The sequence below is a fragment of the Macaca fascicularis genome, chromosome 3 (assembly GCF_037993035.2).
Source record: "Macaca fascicularis isolate 582-1 chromosome 3, T2T-MFA8v1.1".
Classification (NCBI taxonomy): Eukaryota; Metazoa; Chordata; class Mammalia; order Primates; family Cercopithecidae; genus Macaca; species Macaca fascicularis.
This window is the reverse complement of record NC_088377.1, coordinates 2,204,474-2,222,998: the sequence shown is the minus strand read 5'-3', so window position 1 is coordinate 2,222,998 and position 18,525 is coordinate 2,204,474. Positions and strand designations below refer to the sequence as shown.

General features: G+C 48.3%; 1 protein-coding gene and 1 long non-coding RNA gene across 2 annotated transcripts; both read right to left on the bottom strand.

Annotated features, from left to right (window-relative positions):
• Positions 1–1,405: 1,405 nt before the first annotated feature.
• LOC135969987 (uncharacterized) lies at positions 1,406–9,575 on the bottom strand. Its single transcript, XR_010585309.2, has 2 exons — positions 9,311–9,575; positions 1,406–1,567 (listed from the first exon to the last, which is right to left on the bottom strand). It is a non-coding gene; the product is annotated as an uncharacterized lncRNA (long non-coding RNA).
• Positions 2,309–3,803, bottom strand: LOC123570386 (endogenous retrovirus group K member 5 Env polyprotein-like). Its single transcript, XM_074033914.1, is given in 2 exon segments — positions 2,309–2,485; positions 2,487–3,803. Coding segments are annotated over 2 exon segments (1,065 nt in total). The 5' UTR covers positions 3,519–3,803; the 3' UTR covers positions 2,309–2,452.
• Positions 9,576–18,525: the final 8,950 nt, after the last annotated feature.

Here is an 18,525-nt window from a genome sequence, read left to right as displayed (position 1 = left end):
CATGTCATCAGGAGTTCGAGACCATCCTGGCTAACATGGTGAAACCCCGACTCTAGTAAAAACACAAAAAAATTAGCTGGGCATTGAAGGGGTGGCCTGCCCCTCCACACCTGTGGGTGTTTCTCGTAAGGTGGAACGAGAGACTTGAGAAAAGAAATAAGACACAGAGACAAAGTATAGAGAAAGAAAAGCGGGGGCCCAGGGGACCGGCGCTCAGCTTACAGAGGACCCACGCCGGCCCCGGTCTCTGAGTTCCCTTAGTATTTATTGATAATTATCTTTACCATCTTAAAGACAGGGGAGTGGCAGGACAATATAAACAAAGAAAAAAGAGGAAATCGGCAGTAAGACATATGAACAAAAACCTCTGTGACATGAATAAATTCAAAGGACAAGGCTGTGCCTTGAGATGCATATGCAAACATCTCCATAAACCTTTAGGCAGCATAGTTTGTCTATCACATGGGGAGAAACCTTAGACAATACCTAGCTTATCTAGGAACAAAGTCACACCCTGCACGCCCAAAATCCATTAAACCTTGAGTTACCACAGCACATGTCTCTTGCAAGGACAAGGTTGGGGGTAGGGTCACAGACCAACAGCATCTCAAATACAGAACAAAATGGAGTCTCTTATGTCTACTTCTTTCTATACAGACACAGTAACAGGCTGATCTCTTTCTTTTCCCCACATTTCCCCCTTTTCTTTCCAACAAAACCACCATTGTCATCATGACACAAAGTAATAGAATATCACAAAGCAAGTGGAGGCAGGATGAGATCACAGGATGGTGTTAAAATTAAAATTTTTTGGGCATGCATAGTCATGGATAACATTTTATCAGAAAACAGGGTTTGAGAGCAGACAACCTGTCTGACCAAAATTTATTAGGTGGGAATTTCCTCGTCCTAATAAGCCTGGGAGCGCTACAGGAGGCCGGGGCTTATTTCATCCCTTCGGCTTCAACCGTAAAAGGCGGCACGCCTCCAAGGGGGTCGTTTATAGGCCTACCCTCAGAGCGCATTCTCTTTCTCAGGGATGTTCCTTGCTGAGAAAAAGAATTCAGCGATATTTTCTCCTATTTGCATAATGAAAAGAGAAGAAATATGGCTCTGTTCCGTCCGGCTCACCGGCGGCCAGTTCAAGGTTGCCTCCCTTGTTCCCTGAACATTGCTGTTATCTTATTCTTTTTCCAAGATGCCCAGATTTCATATTGTTCAAACACATATGCTCCACAAACAATTTGTACAGTTAAGGCAATCATCACAGGGTCCCGAGGTGACATATATCCTCCTCAGTTTACAAAGAAGATGATAGAATTAAGAGATTAAAGTAAAGACAGACATAAGAAATTACAAAAGTATTAATTTTGGAGAACTAATAAATGTCCATGAAATCTTCACATTTTATGTTTTTCTGCCGTGGCTTCAGCCAGTCCCTGCGTTCAAGGTCCCTGACTTCCCGCAACGTTCTCCCTCCCTTTTCCTCTATATAAATGTGCCATGGCGATGAAGGCTTGTTCGTTCTCTCGATTTTGACGCAGGATTCTTCGACTGGTCCGGCACACTAAAAACAAGCCGATTAAACAGAGACACATAATTCCAAAATTTACTGCAGTAGAGTTCCCAATAGACTTAATCCAAGTCGTGGGGTTTAATCCATAAAGATTTTTTGCCACTTGATCCAACGCCTCAGCTCCAGGCACAATATTTAAGTGACTTTGAGAGGCTTCAAAAATTTGTTCTTTTAATTTAGAAATGTCTAAAGTGAGATTATCTTCTCTTCCCTGTAGATGGCGTCTAACCATGTCCCAGTGATGTTTAGACTCATTATAAACTTGGGGTGTAATACAAAAATCTGACGTATTCCAGTCACACTGTAACTGGAAACGATGTTCCAAGCTCATGAGTCTATCTCCCATCCAAATGACGGTTTGTCTAAGATCATTAATTTGATTTGCCAATTTTTGATCGATACCAGATTGTGAATTCCACAACCTTGTGGAATTCTTTTGCCAATTGTCAACAAAGCTTACTGTCTGAACAGAAGAGTGCAATGCAACTCCTGCCACAGCGGCTGTAGCTGTGACTGCAATTAATCCCATAATCACTGCAATTAAAGTAAAAATGAATCTTTTGGATCTACTTAAAACGCCTTTTAATACTTCAGTCAAAATATGGATGGATGGTGAGGCCTCCCATGGTCGGTCCATGGACACAGGGATCCACACGCCTTCTCTTGCTCTCACCAGTAGAATACGGTGCTGCCAATCAAAAGTTGAATCAATGCAAGTAAACAATCTGCAATTTTCACAAGTTATAGTTTGGGAGTCTGGTTTAATAACTATATTTCCTATGACTAACATATAAGGGGGCTTTACACAACTTTGTAAAGGAACTGTAAGACTGGAATTTAGGTTGATAGAGTAAAATGGCTTATAATCTCTAGTTTCTATAGTTTGATTTCCAGACCAAATTCTAAGGCGGTATGAAGCCACAGTAAGTCTCCATAATTCTGGATGTTCAGGACCAAAAACAGGACTTATCATTTTTGGTCTTGGAGTAGAGATTCCCTTTTCTCCCCATATCCAAGGGTAGAAAGACTGTAATTTTTTGTGCTTATGTTTATCTAAATTTTCCGTTAAATCACTATCAACAGTTGGACTCACTAGTGCACTGGGACAGAATTGAGTTTGTCCTGTGCAATCGTGGTAGAATTGACCTCTAGGTGCCCAATCTATAACTGTTCCGAATGTATTGTTTTGTAATATCACTGCACTATTGGCCACACATTTTTCCCAAACTAAATCTTTTGATTCTCTGGAAATCTCTTTGGGGCAAGGTTTCCCTTTTGGCCTAAATTTTAATGATCTTTGATAAGAAAAGTCTTGTAAATAGTTTACCTGTGGTTTGAGTGACATTCCGCTTACCATGTGATAAGTAAATCTACTGGTGGGACTGACAGTAGGTACTTCTACCAACCAATTTTGAATAGCAGGCATTAAACATCCTGGTGCTCTCCCTAGGCAAATAGGAGGATAACGATACCCAATGGAAATATTTATCATCATTCCTTCTTCCTCCGGTTTGGCAGGGCAACGATCATCTGTGGGACCAGGTACCCACACACTATTATTAACATATACTTCAATAGGATTATCCATCCATGTAACTGCCCGAATTAAGGGCGGGAAAGGCACATAGGCCCAGTAGGTATAATTAGCTGCAGCTGCTCCTGCAGGCATGGGGAGACTTACCACCGTTGATACAATCATTAAAGCTGTAAGCAGCATTTTTTCTGGGGTTAGTGTCACCTTTGTGCTAGCTAGGCTTTTTCCAGCTAACGGTGTCAGCTTCTTTAACTGTGCCCAGGTCGGCAGCTCCGCCTTCTCGGTGCGTGGTGACTTCATCTGTTCTTTTGATATCATCACTTGGTTCATCATGCGAGTCAATGGTGCTCGATTGCGGTGTTTCTGTCTCCGTGGAGGCGCTTTTCTTTGCATCTCCGATGGGTTCATTGTAGAACTTCAAATGTCTAGTGGGTATCCAAACAGGAAGCTGATTTTCTCCTGGTGAAACACAAGCAAAACCTCTTCCCCAGGTTATCACCTTCCCTATTTCCCATGTCTTATTTTTGTTGTCTTTCCACCAAATCAGTTTTCCTTCATGTGGACTGTTCTTTTTACCAGTAAGATGTTGTTCTGCAGAAGTAGTAGTCTGATTTCTATAAATGTTTAAAAAATTTAAAGTATAGAGTGCTAGATTAAGCTGCATCTGAGGAGTGGTACACTCCTTACTGTCTCCCCCTTTTTTTTGTTTAATTAATTGAGTTTTGAGTGTTCTATTAGTTCTTTCAACTATGGCCTGTCCTTGGGAATTATAAGGAATTCCTGTTGTATGTGTAATATTCCACTGATTTAAGAATTTTTGGAAAGCTTTACTACAATAACCTGGTCCATTGTCAGTTTTAATTTTTTCTGGAACTCCCATTACAGCAAAACAAGATAATAAATGTTTTTTAACATGGGAAGTACTTTCTCCTGTCTGGCATGTTGCCCATATGAAATGTGAATAAGTATCAACTGTTACATGAACATATGATAATTTTCCAAATGAAGGTACATGGGTAACATCCATTTGCCATAATGCATTAGGACACAGACCTCTGGGATTCACTCCTGCCTCTTGAGTGGGCAGGTGTAGTACTTGACACTGGGTGCAATGTTGTACAATATCTTTTGCCTGTTTCCATGTGACATCAAATTTGTTTTTTAACCCTGCTGCATTTACATGAGTCAAAGCATGAAGTTCTTGTGCTTTTATGAATGCAGAGGATACCAGTAAGTCAGCTTGTTCATTTGCTATAGTTAAAGGTCCTGGCAAATTAGTGTGTGCTCGAATATGAGTAATATAAAATGGGAAATTCCTTTTTCTTACAGTTTGTTGTAATAAATTAAACAACTGGTTTAACTGATCATCCATGCTATATTTAATTAGAGCTGTCTCGGCCGGGCGCGGTGGCTCAAGCCTGTAATCCCAGCACTTTGGGAGGCCGAGACGGGCGGATCATGAGGTCAGGAGATCGAGACCATCCTGGCTAATACGGTGAAACCCCGTCTCTACTAAAAAATACAAAAAACTAGCCGGGCGAAGTGGCGGGTGCCTGTAGTCCCAGCTACTCGGGAGGCTGAGGCAGGAGAATGGCGTGAACCCGAGAGGAGGAGCTTGCAGTGAGCTGAGATCCGGCCACCGCACTCCAGCCTGGGTGACAGAGCAAGACTCCGTCTCAAAAAAAAAAAAAAAAAAAAAAAAAAAAAAAAAAAATTAGAGCTGTCTCAACATCCCTTGTAGCCTGTACTACATATGCAGAATCTGATATAATATTAACAGGTTGATTAAAATCTTGTAACACTGTAATGACTGCAACCAACTCTGCTCTTTGAGCTGATTGATACTGAGTTTTGATTACTCGCTCTTTTGGTCCTGTGTAAGCCGCTTTTCCATTGCTGGAACCATCAGTAAATACTGTCAGAGCATTTTCTAAAGGCTCATGTCTGGTAATTTTAGGTAAAATCCAAGTAGTCAATTTTAAAAACTGGAAGATTTTTGTTTTTGGGTAATGATTATCAATAACTCCCACAAAATTAGCAAGGCCAATCTGCCATGCACCAGAATTGATAAAGGCTTGCTTAACTTGTTCCTTGGTTAAAGGAACAACTATTTTGTCTGGGTCATTACCACACAATTTTATTATCCGTAATCTTGCCTGACCAATTAATGTAGCTATTTGATCCAAGTACAATGTAAAAGTCTTAATTGTACTGTGAGAAAGAAATGACCACTCCACGAGATCAGTGTTTTGAATAATGATGCCTGTTGGAGAATGTGTAGTAGCAAAAATCAAAAGTTGGAGTGGGGCTAAAGGATCTATCCTATTTATTTGCGCTGACTGAATTTTTTTTTCCACTAATTTAATTTCTTTTGTTGCCTCTGGGGTTAATATTCTTTTACTATTTAAGTCTGGATCTCCTCTTAGGATAGAGAACAAATTTGACATGGCATAAGTAGGAATGCCTAGAGTTGGCCGAATCCAATTAATATCGCCTAACAATTTTTGAAAGTCATTTAATGTTTTTAAAGTATCTTTTCTTATTTCTACTTTTTGTGGCTTAATTTTTCTATTTTCTATTTGCATCCCTAAATAATGAAAAGGAGTAGAGGTTTGGATCTTATCCGATGCTATTGTTAGTCCTGCGTTGGCAACCTCTGCTTGCAGAAATGTGTAACAGTCAATTAATTTTTCTCTTGTTTCTGCAGCACATAAAATATCATCAATATAGTGAATGATATAACAATCTGAAAATTTGTCTCTAACTGGTTGAAGGACTTGACCTACGAAAGTTTGACAAATAGTTGGACTATTAAGCATTCCCTGAGGTAGTACTTTCCACTGGAACCTGGTGGCTGGTTCTATATTATTTATGGCTGGTATAGTAAAGGCAAATTTTTCACAATCTTGCTCTGCTAGAGGAATGGTAAAAAAGCAATCCTTAAGATCAATTATAATTAAAGGCCAGTCTTTTGGGATCATGGCCGGAGAGGGCAATCCGGATTGAAGAGGCCCCATGGGTTGAATTACAGCATTTACAGCTCTTAAGTCCATTAACATACGCCATTTGCCTGATTTTTTCTGAATTACAAATACAGGAGAATTCCAGGGTGAGAATGAAGGCTCAATGTGTCCTTTTTTTAATTGTTCCTTTGCTAATGAATGTAAAGCCTCCAGTTTTTGCTTCGGTAGCGGCCACTGATTTACCCATACCGGTTTTTCTGTTTTCCAAGTTAATGGAATGGGTTTAGGAGGCGCTACAGTGGCCGCCCCTAAAAAGGATACCCTATTCCTTTTCTTTCTTGATTTTTCTTAGTCTCAATTGGGACTTTAATGCCATTTTCATTTTTTCCTAACCCCTTTCCTGGTATATATCCCATCTTAGTCATGATTTTTTGACTCGTGGGGCTGTATAATGGAGCGGGCATAATGATTTCCGCACCCCATTGCTGTAATAAATCTCGACCCCATAGATTAACAGGAATTGAAGTAATCATTGGCTGAACAGTACTTTCTTGATTATCTGGTCCTAAACAATGTAAAATCATTGTACTTTCGTACACTTCTGAAGCTGTGCCTACGCCGACAAGTCTTGTAACAGCCTTTTGTTTAGGCCAATTTTTTGGCCACTGATTTAAAGCAATGACAGAGACATCTGCTCCAGTGTCTACTAACCCTTCAAACTGTTTTCCTTGAATAGTGGCCTTACACACAGGTCTGCTCTCAGAGACCAGATTTGCCCAATATGCAGCCTTTCCTGCCGGATCAGTGCTTCCGAACCCTCCTGTTCTTTTTATCTCACTGTTTCCAACTTTAATATAAGGTAGGAGTAATAGTTGAGCAATCCTGTCTCCTGGACTGGCACTCCAAGGAACTGAGGAACTAATAACCAATTGAATTTCACCTTTATAGTCTGAATCAACCACACCAGTATGAATTTGAACTCCTTTTAGATTTAAACTTGATCTTCCTAAGATTAGTCCTACAGTCCCCTCAGGCAATGGGCCATATACTCCTGTGGGGATTTTTTGAGGAGGCTCCCCTGGAAGCAGAGAGACTGCTTGTATGGTGCATAAATCTACTGCTGCACTGCCGTTTGTGGCGGGGGATAATTGCTGTATTGTGATAACTGGCTTATTCCCTGAGACACTTGTGGCAGTGGGGGTTGTTGTTCCTGAAAACCCTGAGGAACAAAGGGCTGAATTTGGAATGCCCCAGTTTGTTGCGGGGCCTGAGGCTGGCCCCTCCTCTCGTTTCCCGACAGTAGTTGCCCATTTTTATCAAATTTAGAACGACATTGATCACCCCAATGTTTTCCCTTTTTACATCTTGGACATAGGCCAGGTGGCCTTTTATCTGTTGTTGTAGTAGCTTGAGTAGATACATTTTGTTTATTTGAGACTAGGCAATTCTTTTTTAGATTACCAATTTGACCACAATTATAACATCTTCCCCCAAATGTTCTAACCTGTCCTCCTAAAGCAACTCCTGTGATTGCTTGAGCCATAAGCATAGCTTTATGCATAGCTCCTCCAATTCCATCGCAGGCCTTAACGTACTCTGAGATTACATCTGATCCTGCGGGAACCCTTCCTTTTAATGGCTTAATGGCTGATTGACAATCAGGATTGGCGTTTTCATATGCCATCAACTCCACTATGACCTTACGGGCATTCTCATCGGTAATTGACTTTTGAGCAGCATCTTGAAGTCTTGCTACAAAATCAGGGTAGGGCTCTTTAGAGCCTTGTCTTATTGTATTAAAGGAGGGGCAGGCGGTTCCTGGGTCTTGGATTTTCTCCCAGGCCCTAAGGCAGATAGCCCTAATTTGCTCAATGGCCTCATTTGGCATTATTACTTGTTGGTCAACAGTGCTCCAATTTTGACCTATTCCTAATAGTTGATCTGCATCTATGTCAATTGGAGGATTGGCAGTCCTATTTTTTCGGACCTGTACTTGTGCCCCATCAATCCACCAAGTCTTAAATTGTAAAAATTGAGAGGGTGAGAGTGAGGATTTTGCCAGAATCTCCCAATCATAAGGAATGAGTCTATGTCCATGAGCAATGGAATCTAATAATGTTCTCATGTAAGGAGAGTTGGGTCCATACTGTTTTACTCCCTCTTTCATTTCTTTTAGCATTTTTATAGAAAAAGACTTATATCTGGCTTCAGCTACGGGAAGCTCTCCCTCTTGGGCCCCTTCTCCAGGTGGTCTTGCTTCTAATATTACTGGGAATTGCCACGCCTCAATATCTCCTTGTTTTCTTGCCTCATCAATAATTTTATGTAACGCACTACCCTGTGTACTAGGCGGTGCTGTAGGATTAAGTCTCATGGTGGGCGGTTGAGGATATGGCGCCCTGCCCTGTGGCGCTAGAAATGTTCCTGGCTGTCCACACGGATTTTCTGGGGGCTGCTGATACTGTAGTTCAGCTGGCGGCCAGTATTGATAGGCTACTGGCGGCTGGGTCTTATCTTCTACCAGCTGATATTGTGGACACTGTATTTGGAATGGCATTGCCATGACAGAGACTCTATCTTTTTCTATTTGATCTTCTTTTGGAGTTTGTACTTGTTTAACCTGCGTTTGAGGTTGTAAATTTACAGGCATCTGAGCTGCTGGAAGAGCAGTTGGCCATCGTGGTTTAGACTCTGATGGCTCTGCTAATTCTGGATTTTTTTCTTCTAATTTTAACGTTTCAGGATATACTACCTCCTGTAATTGATTATTGTCAACATTTTGCGTTGACCGAGCCATAGCCGGCTCTGATACACATTCACAGTGTGAACTTTCCTTTCCTTTCCGGGATTCTATCCCTGCCTCTTTTTCACAATCTACTGCACAGCTTTTAGGGACATCAGAAATTGGAACGCTATCTTCTTCTGTTTGAAATGGTTCTAAAGCTACTTTAATAATGACCCAATCATTCCATACTGTGAGCGGAATGATTTTACCTTCCCTGCTTGCTTGTTTTAATTCTTTGCCAATTTTTTCCCAATCTTTTAGATCTAAAGTTCCCTGTTCCGGAAACCATGGACAAAACTGCTCTATTGTTTGAAACAGCGTAATTAGATTTTTGGTAGAGACTTTAACTCCCCCTCTTTTTAAGAGAATTTTAATAAAGCTGCGATAAGAGGCATATTTACTCTTAGTTTGCCCCATTGTTACCCTAGGTTCTTCCGAGCGCACAAGCTTACCGCAAGGCTGACTGTAGACGTACTCGGGAGTCTCTCGTCGACTTGTCCTCAATGACCACGCTCCAGCGTACCTTCACCTTAGAGAAAAGCCTCCACGTTGGGCACCAGATGAAGGGGTGGCCTGCCCCTCCACACCTGTGGGTGTTTCTCGTAAGGTGGAACGAGAGACTTGAGAAAAGAAATAAGACACAGAGACAAAGTATAGAGAAAGAAAAGCGGGGGCCCAGGGGACCGGCGCTCAGCTTACAGAGGACCCACGCCGGCCCCGGTCTCTGAGTTCCCTTAGTATTTATTGATAATTATCTTTACCATCTTAAAGACAGGGGAGTGGCAGGACAATATAAACAAAGAAAAAAGAGGAAATCGGCAGTAAGACATATGAACAAAAACCTCTGTGACATGAATAAATTCAAAGGACAAGGCTGTGCCTTGAGATGCATATGCAAACATCTCCATAAACCTTTAGGCAGCATAGTTTGTCTATCACATGGGGAGAAACCTTAGACAATACCTAGCTTATCTAGGAACAAAGTCACACCCTGCACGCCCAAAATCCATTAAACCTTGAGTTACCACAGCACATGTCTCTTGCAAGGACAAGGTTGGGGGTAGGGTCACAGACCAACAGCATCTCAAATACAGAACAAAATGGAGTCTCTTATGTCTACTTCTTTCTATACAGACACAGTAACAGGCTGATCTCTTTCTTTTCCCCACAGGGCATGGTGGCAGGTGCCTGAAGTCCCAGCTACTCGGGAGGCTGAGGCAGGAGAATGGCGTGAAACCAGGAGGCAGAACTTGTAGTGAGCCAAGATCACACCACTGCACTCCAGTCTGGGTGACAGAGCGAGACTCTGTCTCAAAAAAAAAAAAAAAAAAAAAAAAAAAAAAGGTTAGACAACCTGAATAGACCAATAACCATGAAACAAACTGAGGCAGTATTAAAATACTCAACTCCCCTAAAAAAGACAGCGCCTCTAGATTCCTTAGAGATCTTCTACAACATAGAAAACCATGGAAACTTTCAACTACGACTTGAGCACGACCCTGATGTCCAAACCTAGAAGGACAGCACAAAAAAGACAAAACAGATGCCAGCCTCATGACCATAGGACGCAAAACCCTTACATAAAACGTGCAAATCAAATTCACTGAAGTAGCTGGGTGCACTGGCGCGCACCCGTAGTCTCAGCTACTCGGAAGGCAGAGGCGGGAGGATCACTCGAGGCCAGAAGTTTAAGATCCACTTGGCAAACCCATAACAAAACCCATCTCTACAAAACTTTAAACGAAAAATTACCCATGTATTAAAATAGTTGTTCATTCTGGTGCCTTCACTGCTGCAGCTCAGCAGACCGGCCGAGGGAAGGCTGACGCCCCCACTCCACCTTTCGGCTCTGTCTGGGCCCTCGATAGGTTGGATGATCCCACCCGTGCTGGGGACAGCGTTGGCTTTCCTGGGTCCACCAAATCTAGTGCTGACCCATCAGTACCCTCACAGATGCAGCCAGAAACACATTTAACCAGCTAGCGGGCATCCTGCGGCCCAGTCAACTGACATATAAAATTAACCATCACTGGGGGCTCCACTGCACAGGCCTCATGTGATGACTTCTGGGGGTCTCCATAAAGCAGAGCCTGGGACAAGGCCTTGGAAGTATTCTTTAGGGGGTGGTCTATCGAGGTAGGAGTGTAGGGGTGGGGAGTGTGAGTCAGGCCGGGAGGAAGCGTCAGGAAGGGTGAGCACAGAGCTGTGGGCTGCAGGTGGGGCTGGGGCTTATTGCCGCTGGGACCCTCGAGGAACCAGGCCCAGAGGCTGGGGCGGCCCCTCCTGTGAGGACTGAGCCCCAAGGCAGAGAGCCCTGGACAGTTAGGCCCGGCTGTGGGGCCTTGCCTGGGCACAGCCGTGGCTGCCTCTGCTGCTGATCCAGCCACAGTTAACGAGATTCTCTTCTCCCAGGTGGATGCCTCCCTGAATCCGGTTACCTATAGAGAAACGGGAAGCGGCAGCTCATAGCATCTCCCCAGCTGGCCACGTGCAGGGCTTCTGAGAGCTGCATGGTTCTGTGGGATGGCTCAGGTGTCTCTGGGACAGTGTCCCCTTGCTGGTAACATCTCCACCTGTCCCCAGCATTGAGATTATGGAGCAAGAGACAATGGCAGGGAGCAAGTACCCCAGGAAGCAGACCTGGGTCCAAGTCTCGAGTCTCCAGCCTCCGCCCAGCGACCCTCACAAGGGCGGCGTCAGCAGCATCAGTGATGTTCTTGTTCTTGGTGCTGTCGCCTGAATCGGCCAAGCTCCGATTCCACGTGTGTAATGGGCGTGGCATTCCTCCCGTACTGCTGGTCTGCGGGAGCACCTGGGGATTAAACAAGGTTACGAGGCCCTGACGTCAGCAGGCAGGCAGTAAGGGATTGCTGCCACTTTGGTTGTGCATGGCATTCCAGCCTTAAAAGTAAAGGGCTGGGGTGAGGGGCAAGAGGGGAGACTGTGGAATCTCCACCAAATTTTCTCCTGTTCCCAGATTGAACGTTTAGTTTGCAGAGGCTCTACATCATTAAACACAGTCACGAGTCGCTTTGGCACGGGGATCGAGGAGTGCAGCACTGGGTGGTTTGGTCCCTGTGCACACATCACAGAGTGCACACGTTACAGAGTGCACGCACACACACCTAGGTGGGAAAGCCTGTGTGCTCAGGGTGCCTGATGGAGGCGATCACTCTGGGCTGCAAATTTTACAGCATGTTACTGTGTGGGAACTGCAGGTAACTGGAACGCAGTAGCCAGGATTTGTGCATCCGGACACAGAGAAGGTACCGTAAACCTACGGTATTAGAACCTTATGGAACCACCATTGTGCATGCGGTCAGTCCATTAAAATCTTATGTGGTGCATGACTGTTTACCTTTCTAGATCATTACAGACTATTTTCCGATTCATTTTTCCACGTGATTAATCTAAAGCCCAAATTGAGGATTTCAGTGGGATTTAATGCGCTTTTCAGATCCCTTGGGAAACATGGAACATTTACCACCCACAGCTTCCCAGGGTGCAGCACAGCTCCGTCTCCCCCGCACATCACGTGTAACAGACCCCAGACCTCGTTTCCTGTGTGACCAAACTTGCCCAGCCCAGCAACAGCCCCTCACCCCCGTCACGCCTGCGGTGAAATGCCAACGTCGATTCCCAGAGCAAGCTGCAGGTGCCGGCGTCACGGACACAGGTGGCCTGAGAAATGTGGGTGCCTTTTCCCCTCCTGAGGCTCTCCTTTAGGGGCAGAGCCCACTGGACGCTTTTTTTTTTTTTTTTTTTTTTTGACAGACGAGCTCTCACTATGTTGTCCAGGCTGGTCTTGAAGTCCTGGGTTCAAGTGATCCTCCCACCTTGGCCTCCCAAGGCACTAGGATTACAGGCAGGAACCGTTGTGCCAGCATTATCTTGAAAGGCAAACACTCTACTATCTCCGTACAAACCCAGAACAGGGCTGGGCAGGCAGGGGCCCACCTGCTTCTACCTTTCTGCTCGCCTTGCCCTCCATGGGCAATCTGTACCCACAAAGGGGGGCTTTGCTCTCGGGGTCTGCTCTGGGGTTTCCCGGACTTTTTTTTTTTTTTTTTTTTTTTTTTGAGACGGAGTCTAGCTTTGCCGCCCAGGCTGGAGTGCAGTGGCCAGATCTCAGCTCACTGCAAGCTCCGCCTCCCGGGTTTACGCCATTCTCCTGCCTCAGCCTCCCGAGTAGCTGGGACTACAGGCGCCCACCACCTCGCCCGGCTAGTTTTTTGTATTTTTAGTAGAGACGGGGTTTCACCATATTAGCCAGGATGGTCTCGATCTCCTGACCTCGTGATCCGCCCGTCTCGGCCTCCCAAAGTGCTGGGATTACAGGCTTGAGCCACCGCGCCCGGCCAATTTCCCGGACATTTTATTGATGGCTTCGTCCTAGGACATGTGCCCTGGAAGCAGGCATGGTCCTGGGAACGTGCCATAGGTCAGCCTGCTCTCCATCATCAATCTGAACAGGTCCCTTCCCAATTCCTGATGGGGGAGTGAAAGAAAGATGAGAGCCCTCACCTCTCAGACAGAGGCCAGCCCCCACAGAGCCCCACCAGCCTTGTGGGGGACCCCTCGCCATGGCGGGCGGATCACGAGGTCAGGAGATTGAGACCATCCTGGCTAACACGATGAAACCCCGTCTCTACTAAAAAAATACAAAAAACTAGCCGGGCGAGGTGGCAGGCGCCTGTAGTCCCAGCTACTTGGGAGGCTGAGGCAGGAGAATGGCATGAACCCGGGGGGCGGAGCTTGCAGTGAGCTGAGATCCGGTCACTGCACTCCAGCCTGGACGACAGAGACAGAGCGAGTCCGTCTCAAATAAAAAAAAAAAAAAAAGACAAGGAAAACCCCTCACCACCCACAGGGCACAGGTCCCACCACCGCCATCGAATCAGGCCCAGAGTCTGACCCAGGATCCTCTCCCCTGCAGCCCCTGACCTCCTCTCCGCTTCCCATTCCCCTCGGCTGAAATCTCAGCCCCTGAACCAAGCCCTGCCTCACCCTGCCTAGGTCAAACCCTACTCTGGCCTGGGCTCCAAACGCCGGGAGTCCCTCTGAGCACTTACTGTCTGGAAACGTCAGCAGGGTCACACTCATTCCTGGGGCGGGGGACGTGCAGCCCCCGACTCTGGGCGGCTCAGTTCTGTGCCCACCCCGTGCCCAGCCTGATACACAACGGTTTCTCCTTTGCAGATGTGTTACAGGACCCTAACACCCAAAGGCAGTCAGGGTTTCTGCACTACAGTCCCTTCTGCGGTCGCTAGAAATATGTTATAGGAATGAGGTTTGGCTCCAGACCTCAAGAGAGGGCTCTTGGCTCTTGTGCAAGAAAGAATTCAGGGCAAGTCCACAGCGCAAAGCAATAGCAAGTTTATTGCAAAAGTAAAGTAGTGAAAGAATAGCTACTCCATAGAAGAGCAGGGCGTTCTGAAAGTAAGAGGGGGAACACGCCCACCATAGATACAATGCTGGTATATATGGGGAGGTGTGCCTGGCTGCAAGGGTTTCTTTTCCCCCTTCCCCTTCCCCTCCCTTCTCTTCTTTCTTTCTTTCTTTCTTTTTTTTTTTTTTTTTGAGACAGAGTCTCGCTCTGTCGCCTAGGCTGGAATACAGTGCTGTGATCTCAGCTGACTGCAACTTCTCTGCCTCCCGGGTTCAAGCGCTTCTCATGTCTCAGCCTCCCGAGTAGCCGGGAATACAGGCGCCCGCCACCACGCCCAGCTAATTTTTGTATTTTTAGTAGATACGGGGTTTCACCATGTTGGCCAAGTTGGTCTCAAACTCCTGACCTCAGGTGATCCACCCACCTCAGGCTCCCAAAGTGCTGGGATTACAGGCGTGAGCCACTGCACCCAACCTTTTTTGTTAATTACTATATTTTGAAAGAATCGATATTATTGTCTTTAAAGCAAAATTAGGAATGCCTTTGTTCTCCAGATATCGGGCCATCTGGACACTCCCAAGTCTGAGTCTGTTTAGTAAACATTACCAATCTGTTCCCTTAACCGTAAACATCTAGAAGCCAGGAATGCCGGACTTTCTGAGAATGCAGCCCATCAAGTCCCAGACCCTACTCAAGACGGAGTCGCTCTGGTTCGAACGCCTCGGACAGATGTGTCGAATGCATGGATGAAATTCTGCCAAGATTTTTTCACAAATGTGCAACCTCTCCAACCCCTTTCCCCCAGAGTCTGCATTTCATCCCCATTCTGTCTGGCTTCTGTGGAAGCAGGAGGGCTGTTCCCGCCTGCTCAGGAGAGAGGCTGGAAGTGGACGGGGGAGGGGGCCCCCCACGCCTCTCTGGGCTCAGGGTCCCATCTGGTCCTCATAGGGCTGAGGCTTCCCATCTGAGGTCCCCTGCGGTGCCTCCAACAAGCAAAGTGGAAACAACCGCTAGGCGCCACCCAGGCCCCGGGTGAGGGCGGGACCACGGACCCCAAGACTCCTCCCCGCAGAGACTCCGCGGGGTCCGCCTGCTCTTCCACACCCAGCAAACGGAGCGGGGGCGGGGCCGGGCTTCCAAAAGTCCCTGTGGCCAGGAAGGAAGGGCGTGTCCTGGGCCGGTGCGCCGTGGCTGGGCCCCCGGGATTCTCTGCGTCCGGCAGCACTGCAGGGTTCTCCACAGCCGTGCCCCGTGCTCTGGCCCTGGCAGCCTGCAGGCGGCGGCGGTGGCGGATAAGCTGGCAGGAGGGCAGGCGGGCGTGGCCTGGCCCTGGAGCCCGGAGCGTCCACCCGGCGCCTGCCACGGCTCCTGCACGTGGACTTGGCCACAAGCACCTGAAGATGCATCTGCGCGTCGGGCCTGCCTGGACCCCACACCTGTCTCCTCCTGCGGCCCCGACCCCGGCCGCGCTCAGGGCCCTGGGCTGGTCTGCGCCCTCCGCGCGGCCAGAGGGAGAGCAGCACCGCCCTCAGCTGGGAACACGCAGGGTCCCTCCCGGGGCCTCCCCCGGCCCTCGCTCCCCTCCCGGGTTGGCCTGACTTGCCTGCGGAAGCCTGGAACGCCACCTCCCGGGTTCAAGCGATTCTCCTGCCTCAGCCTCCGGAGTAGCTGGGACTCCAGGCGCCCGCCACGCCCGGCTAATTTTTGTATTTTTAGTAGAGCCGGGGAGTTTCCTCCTGGGCCCCGGCAGGGCCTGGTGGTCTGAGCGGGCTTGTGGTGGAGGGGAGGGCGTCCTGGGGTGGGGGGAGCGGCCGTGTCTCCTGTGTGCAGACGGTGGCAGGCTCCCGAGGATGGCTGTGTCCACACCCGGCATCAGCACACACGCCCCACTCCCCTCTGCCCGGGACACCAAGCGCGGGGCCTGGCGGGGGCCTCGCGCCACGTCTGAGAGGCGGACGACCCTTCCCAAGAGCGGCGGGTCTGAATTCCACCGCCCCTGGCGCTGAGCCCGGGAGCCGCCTGCAGAGCACAGCGGCAGCTGTAATTCACCAGCACCGATGAAAACCCCAGGGGCGAAAGACTCAGGTGTAAAGTTAAAATTCCAAAGGCAGGCCGGGCGCAGTGGCTCATGCCTGTAATCCCAGCACTTTGGGAGGCTGAGTCGGGTGGATCACCTGAGGTCAGAAGTTCAAGACCAGCCTGGCCAACATGGTGAAACCTTGTCTCTACCAAAATTACAAAAATTAGCCAGGCGTGGTGGTGGGCGCCTGTAGTCCCAGCTACTTGGGAGACTGAGGCAGGATAATCGCTTGAAGCTGGGAGGCGGAGGTTGCAGTGAGCTGAGATGGAGCCACTGCACTCTAGCCTGGGCGACAGAGCGAGACTCCATCTCAAAAAAAAAAAAAAAAAAGGTATCAATGGTGAAATTATCAATGATGAGAGTATCCATGATGAAATGATCGATGATGGGGGAACCCCAGGAACCCCTCCGCCTCCACCATAAATGAAGCCTCAAGCAAAACCCGGCTGTGTGCAGGACCGTCCAGCGCCTTTGGAAGAGCCCAGGTCTGGGCACAGCTGCCCGCTCAGGCCAGAGGGAGGCCTGCCATGCCCCAGGAAGGCAATAGCTTGGAGTTTTTCTTCATTGTGAAGAATCATGATGACGAATTAGAATTAGTGAGTTTGGCACGAATGAGATGCTTCCTCCAGGACGTTACTGGAGGGCACTGCTAGCTGGCATCCTGGCTTGGAGGCGCTTCCCCTCTCATTCTTCTCAGGAGTGAGTCCTGGCTGAGGACTGCCCCCAGGGCAGGACTTCCGGCTTCAGGAGCACGGTCCTGAGCCGCAGGGGCGTGGTGGCTGGTCTGCAACAGGCTTTCCCCGCCGTGGATGTGTGGACATTCCGGAGGCCTGGAATTTCAGCAACGTCAGCCAACGGCCACAGGGACAACCACAGTAAAGCCAGCCTGCTGGGAGAAAAGCAACAGACTTAGAGCTAAAATCACCCCCGGAACTTCCTGTCTACCTGGACACCTGTCTACAGGGCCTGAAAGAGGAACTGACACTTTCTCCTCCTGCGGGGCCGCGTCAGGAAGGAGCCTGTCTGGCAGGGGCTGCCCCGGCCCACCCGGACTCCGCTCAGAGCCTGGGCCCTCGGTTCCCGTGAAGCTCTGAGGGCAGGTTGGCAGCCACAGCACTGGGCCAGGACCCAAGATGGGGCAGGCCAGGCCCTCCACCAAGGGCCCAGTCCCTTTATGCAAATGCAGGTAGCGCCTGTGTGCGGCCAGGGGCCCCTGGGAGAATGCAGTGAGGAAGGGCGGGTAGATGTGCTTGGACTGAGACAGAAAGCTCCAGGGTGGCACTTGCCATGAGCGTGGGCACGACCCTCCTCTTCTTCCTCCTTTTCCTTCTCTTCCAGGCGCTTCCCCTGCAGCTGCAGTGGGAGGAGTTTCCAGATGCTGAAATGTGCTCCTGGGGCAGCAGCCCCCTGCCTGCTGGAGTCTCTCCTGGACTCCACTGCTGGGCTGTGCACATGGCACCCATTTTAGGGCACAGCCGGTGGGGAGGCCCCAGAGGGGAATCCTCTTGTGGCAATGGGGATAAAGGTCCTGTCTGCCAGCCGGGGGCAACCCCATCCCGTGTGGCCTAAGGCAAAACTTGGAATCCACATTGCTTGATTTTGGGATGGTGTTCTGCACCATCCCAAACAGGCACCTCCGGAATTCCCTCCCCAGCAGGCCGGTTACTTCGAGGCTGGAACTCACTCCTGGCTAAAGATTCACTGCAAGATTGACTGCGATTGATTTGTAATCTGGGGGCGACCTGCGATGGCGCAGCCCCTTTCCCAGATGTGTTTGTGGTGGAAGTTATCCAAGTGACACAGCACCAAAGTATGTGATCGGTGGCAAATCCGTACAGGTCTGCGGCAACCGCAGTTCTCGCTTCCTCAGAAGAAAGAATTCGACCAAGGAGCAGAAAGCAGAAGGAGAGACTGAGCAAGTTTTAGAGCCGGAGTGACATTTATTAAAAAGCTTCAGAGCAGGAATGGAAGGAAGGAAAGGACACTTGGAAGGGGGCCGAGCAGGTGACTTGAAGGACAAGTGTGTGGTTTGATCTTCGACTTGGGTGTATACGTTGGCACGTGTCCAGGGTCTCACATGCCTTCTCCCCTGATTCTTCCCTTGGGCTGGGCTGTCCACACGTGCGGCGGCTGCCAGCACTCGGGAGGAGCATGTGCTGTGTGTTTACTGGAGCTGTGCACCTGCTCACCTGAGGCGT